This window comes from Nomascus leucogenys, chromosome 11 (assembly GCF_006542625.1).
Source record: "Nomascus leucogenys isolate Asia chromosome 11, Asia_NLE_v1, whole genome shotgun sequence".
NCBI lineage: Eukaryota > Metazoa > Chordata > Mammalia > Primates > Hylobatidae > Nomascus > Nomascus leucogenys.
Window position 1 is genome coordinate 43,261,440 of NC_044391.1, and position 15,199 is coordinate 43,276,638.

The window sequence follows — 15,199 nt, forward strand, 5'->3', positions numbered from 1 at the left end:
ATAAGCCCTTTGCTATATTAAGCTTTCATTAAATTATGGGAAATATAATGGGAAAATTAGTTGGAATGACTTTTCCCTCACAGTAATATTCCTTGTGACAACTGGGGTTTACTTCAGGTTATCTGTAAAGTTGTGTGAACTATCTTAGAAAAGAGCAGAATAGCCAACGGTTTCCAGACGTTAGCATGGGTTTCTGGAAAAATCTCACATGACACCGCTACCAAGGAAAGCTGGATGGCAGGAGAAATTTTATGCTCAATTTTTAGCAAAACTAGAAGTTACTGAGCAGTGAATTGGGTCACAATAACTGTACTTTCAAGGCTAGCGTGACACTCTCCTTTCCCTTTGAAAAGAATTACTAATTAACAAGTATATTTCTATAATTTAATTCCCAGAGTCTAATTTAGCTGATAGAATTTAGATTACATATAATTATTTATTTAAAATTCTCTAAAGTTTTCATCTTGCTCTGTGTGTAGAGACCTAGATTCTATGCGTATATAACAAACTGCAAAAACATTGAAAAAGTCAATGTTTCGTTTAAGTATTCCTGTAGACAATTTAATACTATTAGGCTATCACTGTGGGTGTCAGAATCACCTGAGAGTGTTTGCTGAAAGCACACATTGCTGAGTCCCACCCCGAGTTTCTGATTATTTATGTCTGGAGTTGGTCCAAGGATTTGTATTTCTAACCAGCTCCTAGACAGTTCTTTGAGAACAACTGGTCTCCATGCCACCCTCCCAGGCCCACTCACAATATGAAATTTTACACAGTGTTGTGAGGATCCTTATTTAAGCAATAATACATAACATGGGAGAAAATATCTTCAATCGTAAAATTGCAGAAAAGAGTAATGGTTCTCTAAGTGACCATTCTATATTATTTTTCAATAAATAATTAGTCCATTCTCACACTGCTATAAAGAAATACCCAAGACTGGATAATTTATAAAGGAAAGAGGTTTAATTGACTCACAGTTCCATATGGCTGGGGAGGCCTCAGGAAACTTACAATCATGGCAGAAGGGGAAGCAAGGACCTTCTTCAGATGGCCGCAGGAGAGAGAAGTGCATGCAGGGGAAATGCCAGATGATTATAAAATCATCATATCTCATGAGAACTCCCTATCATGAGAACAGCATGGGGGAAACTACCCCCATGCTCCAGTCACCTCCCACCTGGTCCCTCCCTCGACACATGAGGATTATGGGGATTTCAACTCGAGATGAGATTTGGGTATGGACATAGAGGCAAACCATACCAATAATGAAGTCTTATCACTCAAGTAACTCAGGAAAAGTATTTTTGCCTGAAGTTGAACAAATATGGTTCAGATACAGTATTTTCTAACACATTCCTGAGATCGGATACTATGCCAGTTACAAGTGTGGAAGTAAGTGTAGAAGTGATGGAAATATTTGGGATCTTGTCAAATAAAAGATGCTTTTTTTCCTCTGCCTTTGCTAACATTACGTGTAAATGACATTTCTAAAATTGGCACAAATGACAGATGAGTTCGGTGTGGGAAACCAACTTCTTGGGAAGAAAGGAGAAATATTCAGGTATGGGGTAAGCTGATAAGAGAAACCTAAGAATTGAGATATAAGTAAAAACTGTGCATTTTAACTAAGGCTTGTTAAGTTAGCACATGAAATATTACAGCAATTATTTCATTTGTAACTAGAATTTATATAATGAAAAAATGATCAGTTTATGCAACATTAAAAAGCATTAAACCACATGCAAAAAAAAGTGAAATTGGACCTTGTCTTACAACCTATGGAAGAATCAACTCAAAATACATTAAAGACTTAAATACAGGGGAAATCTTCAGAAGATTCATCTTGGCAATGATTTCTTTGACAGGACACCAAAATCCCAGGAAACAAAAGCAAAAACAGACAAATGTACTACATCAAACTAAAAAGCTTCTATACAGCAAAGGAAGTGATCAACAGAATGAAAGACAACCTATGTGAAATGGGAGAAAATATTTACCAACTGTATATTTGATAAGGAATTAATTCAAGTTTAAAAATCTGATTTTAAAATGGGCAAAGGACTTGAGTAGACATTTCTCTAAAGAAGACATACAAGGCCAGGTGCGGTGACTCATGCCTGTAATCCCAGCACTTTGGGATGCTGAGGCGGGTGGATCACGAGGTCAGGAGTTTGAGACCAGCCTGGCCAACATAGTAAAACCCTGTCTCTACTAAAAATACAAAAATTAGCCCGGTGTGGTGGCAAGCACCTGTAGTCCCAGCTACTCAGGAGGCTGAGACAGGAGAATCACTTGAACGCAGGAGGTGGAGGTTGCGGTGAGCCAAGATTGTGCCACTGCACTCCAGCCCAGGCAACAGAGCAAGACTGTCTCAAAAAAAAAAAAGACATATAAATGTCCAACAGGTATAGGAAAAGATACACAACATCACTAATCAGTGAAATGCAAATCAAAACCCCAATGAAGCATCACCTCACACAGGTTAGGATAGTCATTATTTAAAAAAACAAAAGCAGAAAATAAGTGTTGGTGAAGCTGTGGAGAAATTGGAACCCTTGTACACTATTGGTGGGAATGTAAAATGCTGCAGCTACTATGGAAAACAGTATGGTGGTTCCTTAAAAAATTGAAAACAGAATTGCCATAAGATCCAGCAATCCCTCTTCTAGGTATATAGCCAAGGACATGAAACCAGGATCTTGAAGAGATATCTACACTTTCATGTTCACTGCAGTGTTATTCACGATAGCTGAGACATGCAAGCAACTAAAATGTCCATCAGCAGATAACTAGATAAAGAAAATGTGCTACATATACATATATATACACATATATATACACACACATATATATATATACATACAATGGAATATTTTCATCTATAAAACAAAATCCTGTCATATGTCAACATGGATGAACCTTGAGGGCATCATGCTAAGTGAAATAAGCCAGTCACAGAAGGACAATTACTGTATGATTCTGCTTATGTGCAGTATTGAGAGTAGTCAAGCTCCTAGAAACAGGAAGTAGAATGGTGGTTACCCGGAGCTGGAGGGAGGGGAAATAGAGAGTTTCCATGCAATGGGTGTAGAGTTTCAGTAATGCAAGGTGAAAAAGTTCTGGAGATCTGCTGCACAACGTTGGGCTTACAGATAACAATACTGTACCATACATTTAAAAATGTAAGAGGGTAGATCTCATGTTTTTTGACACAATAAAAACATTTTGATCTTAATATTTATATAGCTTGAATTTTTGAATACACATGGCATATAAAATAAACTTAATAAAACACTTGTTAAATGAGATATGGGTTCATGTATGCTGCAATTTTTTATGACATGGATTTTTTTAAATGCTATAGGTAAAAAAAAAAATCACATCTTTTGAAAAATGATTTCATCAATTTCCCAATCTCAAAGTATTAGAGACTTAGAGGCAGCCACAAAGCTTGATATCATCAGGTCTGAGCCATTTCTAGAGAAGAAGAAACCAAGATTCTCCCTCTCGGACCTTACCCTGGTTGACAGTTCTCTTCCCAGTGTCCTCACGTACTCAGGGACTTGAGAATAAAAGCAGAGAAGGAAAGGATGCTCATTGAACACCTCTTTTGTTTTAGCACTTTACACGGGGTGTCTCTGATGAACCCTCTGAAGCACACAGGAGCTGACCAGGTGCTCCTCTCACTGAGTTTCTGTGACCCACCGTCATAGCCAGATGTCATAGCCACCCTCAGGACTCCTGACAGAATCCCTTGTGTCCCTAAAAAAAGTATGGAAGTATATTTAGATGTAAATTAGCTTTTAAATCATTACATAGGTACACAAAACTTTAGATTTACAGCAGAAACTTAAAAAATTCTCAGCAGGAGAATGTTTAAACTGATTTTTTTTTCTTAAAGACCAGTGTGATAGTATAAAGAGAATTTTTAATTCCTTTAAAAATCTGAAGTGGGAGCTCAAGTAGATGTATTTCTTTTTAAATGGAAACACAAACATTAAAGATGATAAGACATTGTTTGTTTTTAAAGTGTATTATGCAGCTTTATGGAGCCTGATGAATTACAAAATGGAAGGAACAGAAGAAAACATTGGTATTATTGTATCATGGTGATTTCTTTTTAATTTTTATTTTTTATTATGATGTTACTTGTGTGATGTAAATGAATAAGATTTTCCCCTATTAATGATAACCAAAAATGTTTAAGCAAAGAGAGACAAGTTTTAAGGGAAGCACCCAGCAGTGTTTCTGTGTGTCCAGTGGAGCAGCCTCTTTGGACAGGTTTATACTTTGATTAGCAAGGAGGTTAGTGTTGCTGTCCACTCTCTAGGGCTTTAGGGTAGTTTAATGTCACGGTTGGCTGCACTCCTTTCTCTCATTGTCTAAGATTGCAATGTAATTCTCTGCTCATTCATCACCCGCCTGTTTCTGCCTTGCCCCCATGTCTCCACAGATCATTTTGTGTTTCTCTCCAGTTGGTCACACGCTGAGAGTTAGAGCTCGGAAGTTCCCAGCCATAGTTAACTGCACGGCTATTGACTGGTTTCATGCGTGGTCCCAGGAGGCTCTGGTCTCTGTCAGCAGGAGGTTCATTGAGGAAACCAAGGGAATTGAGGTATGCCATGTCAGCCTGCGTGTCACACACACACACACACACACACACACACACACACACACACACACTGAAAACCCTCAGTAGGTAAGTACTTTCCACGATACATCTCCTATCAGAAAGCTATCCTGATTTAAGGTGCTAAACTTATCTGTTTACATTCTAAGAAATATGATGGCTGACCTTTTTTCTGCCATACCTATTGAGGAGGATGTGCACACGTGTGTGAACACGGGCACGCACACAGCACTTGAGTATGCTCTCACTCATGCACTGACTCACTGGAAGCCCAGGATCATTGCTTCCTTGAATCATAATGGGGCTTGCTGATTATAAATCCTTTAAGTCCAAACTAAAAGCTCAAACAGAAATGTAGTCACCGTAGCCATGCACTGCTTGCTTCTTAACCAAGTAAGGCAATGAATTGTGATTATTCTCATAGTAGCGATAGTTGAAAAATCAGCCCTCAGATCCCATGACCACTAAGTCACATAATATATCTACTTACTGTTTTACAGATTTATGTTTTATGGGTTATATTTGTCATTTCTTCATGATGACAAATTAAAAATTTAAAATCCCATGGCATTTTAAAATGGTTGTACAAAACAAAACAACAAAAGCTTCAAGCATTCAGATTCAGAGGGAAAAAGGATGTAGATATGAGGTTATCATTTAGATTTCCTGGAGATGGAAGTTTTATTTGTGTCTAGTGCCTTTCTGATTACATAGCTTAGAAAAGTGATTGTGAACATTTCCCAGGGAGCTTTGTCTTCATTCCATTGAGTGATAAGGTGAAAGCTTCCTAGAATAGGTCAGACACTGAAAGTGACTCTCAGAGGCAAACACAGAACTGGAGATATGTAAGGAATGATGTCTGTTTCTAGTTGAAAGATTATCATGAACAGGTACAACCCATTGTAGCCCCACCCTTACTCCAAAAGGCATAACTGCCACCTTTCCAAAGCAGTCCTTTTACATTTTGTTGTATATTGTATCGTTCAGCAGCCATATAGTTAAAAATCTGGTCATATTTACATATTTAATTGTTTGTATGCAGCTAGCTTTATTGTTCATAATATCATTTTCCTTTGCTTCTACTACAAAAAAAAAAGCAGCTATAGAGGTAAGTACACATACAAGTGTTCACCGATACCTACAGAATTTTGTGGAGGGAGACCTCTTCTCCTTTAGTCTTTTCCTGAAATGTTTATTGAACTAATTATTTGGTGCTGGATTGCTAGGGAAGAGCTGTCAAACAGTGTCTACCTTGGAAGATATATATATGGTAGAGGCTTTAGGATATTCAGCTACCTCCCATCTCCTTCTCTCCTCTACACTTAAACTTTAAACATTTCCACAAATAAATGAAAATAAGAAATGATCTCTTCTAAAGTCTGCCAGAAACATTTTGTACTCTAACATCTGGAGAATCATTAAATATGACAAATAATTGTCATAAATATTAACACAAATGTCTTATGCGATTGCCAGGTCTGTTGCATTTCTGGAATTCTCTAGGGTATCATTTTATCTTGTGATAGTTACAAGAAGGGTTCAAAATGCTGCTTTATTAGAGGGAGAGAGTCAGTATGTATCTTCTAATAGCAAAGAACTGTTTTATCAGGCTGGTTTGGTAAGGAAGAGAAAGGGACCAGAGGACTTTGTTTCTGCATGTTACTTTCTCAAATGGTAGGAAATTAGAGCTAGTAGCATGGTTTAAGTTGGCATTTGGCACAGTGGTTTTTACAGTTCCTTCCCTTTGCTGCTCTGTGCAGGCTTTTTCCTGTCCAGGTGGGTGCCGCTTTGAAAACAGCTAAAGGAGCTTTGATATGCCAGTGACCGTTGACATCTGCTGGATGAGGCAGGTCTTGCATCATGTTAAGTCCAGAGGGCTCCTGTCAGGTGCTAAGCTGGATCTGATGGTGTCATAACGCCTCCTATAGGATGCTGAGTGCCAAATAGGAATTTTAAAAGCACTTTACCATTTCTGTTGAACTGAATTGTGCCTCAAAACAAATTAGTCAGATGATTTCATTTCAGTGAAAGGTGCATATTTAACTCTCCCACCTTCCTAATTTGTTGCGCAGGAGCAATAATTATAATTCAGAGTACAATGTGTCCATGGTCTTCTAAAAACGCGTGGTATCTTTTCTGTAGAGGTCAAAAACAGCTTTTAAGTTTTTCAAATGAGCACTAATTTGATCACTTTCTTAGTTTTAATTTCCTTTTTTAAGACTGAAAGTTATCAGCATAATTTAGGCACTTCTTAATTATTGACCTCATTTGCTGAGTGTAAGGTACTTACACAAGGTGACCCCCTTTGGCCACAGAGAAAGGATTCGTTAAAGGCAAGCAGTTTTGTGTGTGTTGACATGTAATTTTCCACCAGTACACACTCAGCACCAAGGGGTACGGGTTGACTGCATCTAAATAAATGTTTGTGCTATTTTTCTGTTACCTAATATTGAACTAAATGACAGCTGACAAATAATGACCGAAACAGTTTGACACTTAAGTATTTATCTGAAGACCTTGTGTCAACATACACTACCTCTCCAAGGAGATTTTGAAATGGAGATGGGAGGAGGTGTGTAAGGAGGGAGAGAAGGAAAAGCCCTCTGGGTAAACCTGGGAAGAGTGTTGGAAAGGCTGTGAGAAGCTCATTGGAGAGAGAATTGGGTGAAGACCTTGGCGATTAGTACATGGGTTCTACAACGAAAAATCAAGAGAAGCTGGGGTGTTGAAAAACAAGTGATGTTTTTGCTTTTCAAGGCAAAATGAATCATAGACATCTTTGAAAGCAGGACCAGATGAAAGGAGAAGTTACTGAATGGAAATGAAATAGTGAGCTGTCTGGTGAAGGAGTGAGATGTTTGTTGGATGGTGTAGAGTAGATCTGAGCAAGGTGAAAGAGGTCATCTTTTGGGGCCTGTTGACCAACCAATGAGTTAAAATCCTCTGTCCTTTTGTGGTGCCACTTAAAAGTAATGACACAAACTCCGTATCATCAGCTTTTTCAGGGAAAAGCAGTTATTCCCCATGCAACCACCTCTTCAATTGTTGCAGAGTTTGGTACCTTGTGAAGGATATATTTTACTACTGTTTTCCACAACTGATTGTGAGAAAGTCCACTCTAAGAGGAAAGTTATTTTACTGCTATATTTAAAGACTTGTTTCCCCAATGGTCTATAAATGCATTTTTAAAATGGCATGCCAAATACAAAGGGTATAAAACAACATTTTGTCAGTGATAGCTATCTTAGCAGAGTTTCTGTCATATTAATGACTTTAAGCACAGTTCTTTATTTGAAATATAAATTAGGATTATTCAATATGAATAAAAAGTAGAAAACCTTATGCAATAGAAATTATGTGAATTTGAGGAAAATAATCCTCTTTCTAAGGAATATTGAAGCCTTTTAAAAATATTAAGACAAAAACAAATGCAACCAAATTTATCTTGATTCTGCTTAAATCTTATACTGGCTTAAGCATGTCTTCAGATGGCTGAGGAAAGACCCAAGCAGTTGTAAACATCCTTCCCCATTCTTCAGGCCTAGACCTCATAAGTAGGGTCCAGACTTTGTAGCTGCCTAGGACTCTGGACATGAATATTCAGCTGAAGGTGTAATTGACTTAAATGGAGCTGTCCCTATAAGTTTGTCGTTTTGTGGCTTTTCTCTAAGTGCTGGCCTCACCAGAAGCAGCCACACCATTCACACCATCTCCTGTTTTGTCCTCTTGCTGTAAAAGAGGTAGCTGGATTTCTTTTTTATTCTTTGTTTTTTTTTTTCTTTTTTTGAAACGGAGTCTCACTCTGTCACCCAGGCTGGAGTGCAGTGGTGTGATCTCGGCTCACTGCAACTTCCGCCTCTCGGGTTCAAGTGATTCTCCTGCCTCAGCCTCCTGAGTAGCTGGGACCACAGGTGCCCACCACCACGCCCTGCTAATTTTTGTATCTTTAGTAGAGACAGGGCTTCGCCATGTTGCCCAGACTGGTCTCAAACTCTTGACCTCAGGTGATCTGCCCGCCTCTGCCTCCCAAAGTGCTGGATTACAGGCATGAGCCACTGCACCCGGCCTGGATTTCATTTTTCCTCCACTCCTCCTAAGTCTTCAATTGCTTCTTTGTTTTAACTTTCTGGCAGAGAACCATTGAAGGTACCTTTATCAATGACTGCAAACTCATCTAGGAAATTGTTGGCTTCTGCTGGACTTTGTCTTGCCTCTGACCAGTAGTTGAGCTCCAGAATTAAAGGCAAGATACAAAAAGCATAAGCAAATAACAAAATAATGCACTCACCAGACAACTCAAAACAAAAAACCAGCATACGATTTAGAAAACTGTACTTGGTGCTACATTTAACACTTGTTGCTGCCCTGTATAATGGTAGTAATCTTACCGCAACTGCTGTTGGTGCTACTGCTACCACAGTAGCAGAACTGATACAGGCTGAGTATCCCTTATCCAAAATATTTGGGACCAGAAATATTTTGCGTTTCAGATTTTTTTTTGATTTTGGAATATTTGCATTTATGTAATGAGATATCATGGGGATGGGACCCAAATCTAAACACAAAATACATTTTTGTTTTATATACTCCTTATGCACATAGTCCAAAGGTAATTTTATATAAGATTTTGAATAATTTTGTGCATGAAACAAAGTTTTGACTGTGACCCATTACATGAGGTCATATGTGGAATTTTCCACCTGTGGTGTTAAATTCACTCTCAAAAAGTTTTGGCTTTTGGAGCATTTCACATTTTCAATTTTCAGATTAGGGATGCTCAACCAGTTCCTACTGTGAATTTGCATTGCTTACCACCTCTCATCACCAGCCTCATGAGGAGGAACCACTAGTTTCCCCTGGGATGGAGGCCCAAGAGTAAATAATGCCACTGGTGAGGGGCACATCTGCAGTTTGATACCAGAGCCCATAGTCTTAAATCCTTCTTTTGACTATTGCATGAATGTTTGACTATTGGGAAAGAAGTAAAAGAAGAAAGGAAACAGAATTTTTAAAGGAGCAATTTTGTGGGCAGGAAGAAGTACAGGAGGGTATGCAGTATCTTACCAGATTTTTCAGAACTGGAAATCTAGCCCAGGTCCTAGGATTCAAAGCCTGTGTCCCTGGCTCCCTCCAGAAGCTTCTTCTCAGAGCAAAACAGCACTATGAAGAGCTTAGGACAAGTGTTAAAATGCAACACTGCTCATTTTATGCATTAGTAAGTTTTCTTTCTTTAAGAAGCCACCATACAACCACAAATATCTTATTAATATATTCTTTTACCAGCCCTAAAAGGAGCAAAAAGATCAAATACATTGTATAGCACATCAGTTTGACATATTTAAAAATTAACACAGAAATAATTTCTGAGGAAAATGTTCAAGACTTACTGTAGGTATATGGCATTTAATGTGACAAAATTGTCCCAAGTTAAACTTCAAAAAGAGAGAAAATAGATTCACCTGCCCCTTTCTCTTTTGCCCTTCCTCCCTCCCTCCCTTGAATACAGTGCTCTTGAAAGCCCAAATTTAGTATTACAGACCAATGTAGTCATCTTTGCTGGTCTTGGGAAGGTATAAAATCCTAAATTGATTTAGTGCTGACCTCTGGGTATTGGTTTATATTCAACTCTGCTGTTTGTCATTTTCAAGAGGAATATACTGGACACTTGCTTGAAGTGCCAGGTGGCTGGAGTACTTGGTGTGGCAGAGACTACTACTGCCCGAGAACTGTCACACCAAATAGCAGAGATCTGTTTATGTTTTTGTGTTTACAGTGAGCCAACTGAAAGAGTAGAAATTAAACACGTTTTCTTAATGTGAGGGAAAGCAGTTTCATCTTTGCATTTGATTATGCGTTGGAGACAGCATCGTTTTCCAGAGCATCTTAGTGGGGAAACCTTGAGTTTATAACCATTCGGTGCTGGCACTCTGCTTATTTTTATTTTTGCCATCATCATGATTAGCTGCTAAATGACTATAAATGGTTATCAACTGGTTTTTATTAAGAGGCCAAATCTAGCAGGAATGATATTCTCCCCTCACGTCTCTCAAAGTGAGAAATACAGCATTGCGTAGCCCTCGCTGCGGCAGCACCAGCAGCAACTCCTCTCAATTCTCCCCCAAGGCCCCCCACCAAAAAAAAAAAAAAAAAAAAAAAAACTGGAGATAAATGAATGGCAGAATAAATAATTTATGCTAATGAAATTACTGCAATTAGTAGTTCTACAATGACCCTTTTAAAAGCCACAGCTGTTAATGTCAGGAAGTGCTGTCACTACTGACCTTATCATAAGAGAAAGTGACAAATTGAGAATGCAGGGAAGACCAGTCATCAAAGAGGTCTGTTCTGGAACGATTAGAGTTTTCTGAAAAACAGTGTGAATTACAACCAGCTGCTCCCTGGCTCAGCGAGTCTCCCATGCTGTGCCATTTTGTTAAGCCCGATAACAATAGTTATTTTGCCCCATTGAGACAAGTTGTCTCGGGCCACTTTCAGCTCTACCGGAAACCACTTCTTCCATCCCCGATTTACAAATGAAACTGTTGTTAAAGAGAGCTTTCAGCGCCTCCAAGGAGCCTCCTCATAAGGATCATGGTTGGGTAGAGGCCAGAGTGGTTTTTTTTTCTTCTTCTTCTTTCTTTCCTTTTTTTTCCTTCCTGTAAGGAGGTTACCCTTGGCTGAGGAATTATTTATCTATATTGTAGAAAGGTATGTGTGTACCTTTAGTTCCCATTAAAACAAGACAGGACAGGAGTAAATTCCTGCACATGTCTGTATTGAAGTCAAGCTCTTGTAAAAATAAAGTCTCCAAAGGATTATGATTTATATGAAGTTTATATAAACTTCTTCATAAATTTTGTTTTTCTGAGTCCACTGTTTGGAAATATATTTGTATCTGGGGTCCACTAGAAACCAAGAATATTTGGAATTTATATCACGTTATTTTTAACGTTTGCTTTAGTAATACATTATTTCAGTTACTAGTGAGATGGATTTTTAATACGCAGCACAATCCAATATGGAGGTATTTTAAACCCACTCGGGAATTTGTCGTGATGTTGGAAAGTTGATTGTTTAAAGACATTGTTCAGGAGCAATTGTTTTTCACCAACAAGAATTGGCCTGTCTGTCTTCACACCTCTGCTTGTAATATTAATGGTGCAGGTTTGAAACGTTTAACTGCATCACCAGCCACTTGTGTGCAATTTTCCCAAAGATGTCTGAGCATTATTGACAACACTTTGGTAAATTATGTGTGACTTTCCTAAGAGTTGATGTAGCTCATTTAATTCATATTAATTGATTTTTAGGCTTCCCTTGATTAATTGAACCTGGTTCATCTTGTACAGAATGCAATAAATAATCATTAAAATGAGGGAGATGTGACTCCACAAATTAAAAAGTTAACTACTTCAGAAGTCATAGAGGACAAAATGGAAAGAATGTACAGTGGAGGTTCTTCCAGTAACTCATTGAAGGAGAGTTGTTCTTTTTGTGGGTTTTTTTTCCCAAATATGAATAGAAATAATCATGATATTTTTCTCCCAGAAGCAGTGACATTTATACCCTACTATCCAGTTTGTTTTTACATGGGTTCTCATAAAACTGTGAGTTTCTAAGTTTTGGCTTTTTTTTTTTTTTCAGTGACTTTGCAGGGTTATTGCTTCTCTTTGTCTAAAGCTTAGTTTGAAAGCAATGGCAGAAATATTTCTCAGGATATCGTGTCTGTTTCTCCACCTTCTCTTTCACACACTCGGTAGATAAAAATCAAGTTGTGAAGATCTGTATATGTTGGCTTTTGCATTTGGTATGTGGAGCACATAAAAACCCTTTGTCCTACTTGGCAAGAAGAAGGTTACTCAAGCTGAATGCTTTATTGTAATCTCCCAAATCCTGTGGATAGCACTTAAAGATTAAATAAGTTTTCCTAGGTTATACTATCATTTTTTTTCTGACTTTTAGAAAAAAAGGATCATTTTCTTGATTTTTCTTTTTTTAAAGTTGTATTTTTAACTTGAGAGGATTTCACATGAACTGTAATGTTTATGTTTTCAGCCACTGCACAAAGACTCTGTTAGCCTTTTCATGGCACATGTTCACACCACTGTAAGTGAAATGAGTACCAGATATTACCAGAATGAGAGAAGACACAACTATACCACCCCAAAGAGTTTTCTAGAACAAATATCACTGTTTAAGAACCTGTTGAAGAAGAAGCAAAATGAGGTATCTGAGAAAAAAGAACACCTGGTGAACGGCATCCAAAAGCTAAAAACCACAGCCTCTCAGGTATGACCAGGATGTGTTATTACTGAGTGACATTTATGCTGTTTAACAGAAAAATATATTTCCTTTTGAAGCACTACTAAATCCATTTCTATAAGATGCCAGCTGGTGAAATTTAGTTTCATGACACCAAGAACACACTGCTACTGCTTTCCAAAGCCTGCAATGGGATTGGCCAACTCACAGCTGGGTTAGGGCGAAACGTTCTCTTCCTGGCCTGACTCAGTGCAAGGTAGTGTGGGATGCTGAAGGCAGCAGACACAGCGGATTGCCTCTCTTGTCTCTGACTTCTTCAGTGCACGGTACTTGTCGTCAAGGTTTTTATCATCCCAGGATGGACCAGTATCATTTTTGGTCTCAGATTCTCAACCTCCAGTGAGGGCATCATTTTCTGGCTAATGACTGTGGTGAGACCCCAAGGTAGAGCTGTTCCTCCCTTAGTGACTGGTCTGCTCCTCTTGACCACCAGCTCTCTTAGATAAAAGTGTCCAGTGTCATCTGTGTCCTCAGTCCTAAGGCCCCTGCTCCCTCGAAGGGCGATGCCTCTAACTTGCAGGAGTAAATCAGGAGAGAATCAGCACGGGATGTTAATCATGTGTGGGTCTTTACACATATTGTCATTATTTCGTTGTTAAAAAACAAAGGATTTCATGAAGTAGGTGTTACTACTATAGTTTTATATATGAGGCGTAAAGAGTTTAAGGCCAGAGAGCCAGTGAGGTTGGGTTTTAGACCCAGGTCTGTGTCGCTCTGATGCCTGTGAGTTGTCCATGGCACTATGCTGCCTCTCTGTGGCTGGAAAAAAGAGATTGGAGTGAGAGACTCTGAAGAGTAGCCCAGCCTTTCTCTGAGCCAGTCAGGACTTAGAGCTGGAGTGAGAAGAATTCTCACTAGTGATCACCTCAAGACTAGAAATACTGGTGGCCTTCTCAGAGTGATGTCATCAGGTCAGACTCTCACATGCTTTATAAGGATTGGGGCAGTGGTTTCCCCAGGTGGCCTGGGTAACCCACCTGTGGCTAGGCTAGAAATAAACCGAGACCCGAAGGAGGGAGCACCTTTTCACATGGGCACCTTTCCACTCCGAAGGGCTCTCTGGCCATGACCTTCAGTCACTCTGGGCCAAAGCACCACTTGCCTCTTTCCCTCTTAGTTTTCTATACCAAGAATGACTCTGTGGCAAAACACTGTGATCTGTACTAATAGTGAGCAGATGGACCACAATTAGGAAAGAGAAATCAGGGTGAGTAGGTTTCCAGGACGGTTGGGATCAAGTGACATCAAGAATAGTTTCTAGGAAATCCACAAATAGCATATCCATATTTGTGCACCTTCTCCTTTCCTCTCAAAGAACGCCTGTCTAGGCCAGGCACAGTGGCTCACACCTTTAATCCCAGCACTTTGGGAGGCTGAAGGGGGAGGGTTGCTTGAGTCCAGGAGTTGAGACCAGCCTGGACAACAAAATGAGACCCAATCTCTACAAAAAAAATTTTTAATGAGCCGAGCGTGGTGGCACATACCTGTAGACCCAGCCACTTGAAAGGCTGAGGCAGGAGGATCCCTTGAGCCCAAGAGTTTGAGGTTACAGTGTGCTGAGTAGGTCACTGAACTCCAACCTGAGCAACAGAGCGAGACCCTGTCTCAAAAAAAAAAAAAAAAGCCTGTCTTTCCTGTTTCTTTTTATTCACACCTTATTTTACTTTCTTGTCTTTTGCCCCTCTCCATGTCAGTTTTCTTCTATCTGTCTGTCCTCTTCTGTCTCATTTAAATCAAGACCCCTTTCCATAAGAAAGATTTTCCCTGGAGTCCTGTTGTGCTAAATAAGACAAGGAAGGAGCTCTGTGTCACAAAGCATTTATATCCCTTTGAATGCCATCCCCAACTGAACCTGTTGACTTTGCCCACTATCAGGAAATGATAGTGTTGTCACCCAAACTGAGCTTTCAATACTGTGGGGGCATCCTTAGCAAAGAAATAAGTGCTTCTGCCGTACTTAAAGGGTTGTTTTCCCAAATGACAGAGCTAAAAGCAAATGGGGTACCATCCTGGACCGTTCCAGTGGTGGCAGCATCTCAGCCATAGGAAAAAAGAAGAGGAGAGAGACTGTGATTTCTTAATAGTCACCTCAGTTACATATTGATGAGTCAGGGGGATGGGCGAGGAGAAAGAGACGGGAGGGCCAATTCACTATGTCTGCCAAGTCCAGGTCTGCTTGGGTCTCTTTACTCACACTTAGCTAAGAACCACAGGCAGGAAGTCTGTAAAGAGACAAGACATCTT

At 39.3% G+C, this 15,199-nt stretch overlaps 1 protein-coding gene across 1 annotated transcript in view; it reads left to right on the top strand.

Moving 5' to 3' along the window:
• Window positions 1-15,199, top strand: part of DNAH11 (dynein axonemal heavy chain 11) — a 363,940-nt gene that overhangs the window by 221,841 nt on the left and 126,900 nt on the right. Inside the window, exons 55-56 of the mRNA XM_030822211.1 lie at window positions 4,457-4,618; window positions 12,689-12,922. Of these exons, the coding sequence (XP_030678071.1) occupies window positions 4,457-4,618; window positions 12,689-12,922 (396 nt within the window). The remainder of the gene's footprint in view (window positions 1-4,456; window positions 4,619-12,688; window positions 12,923-15,199) is intronic.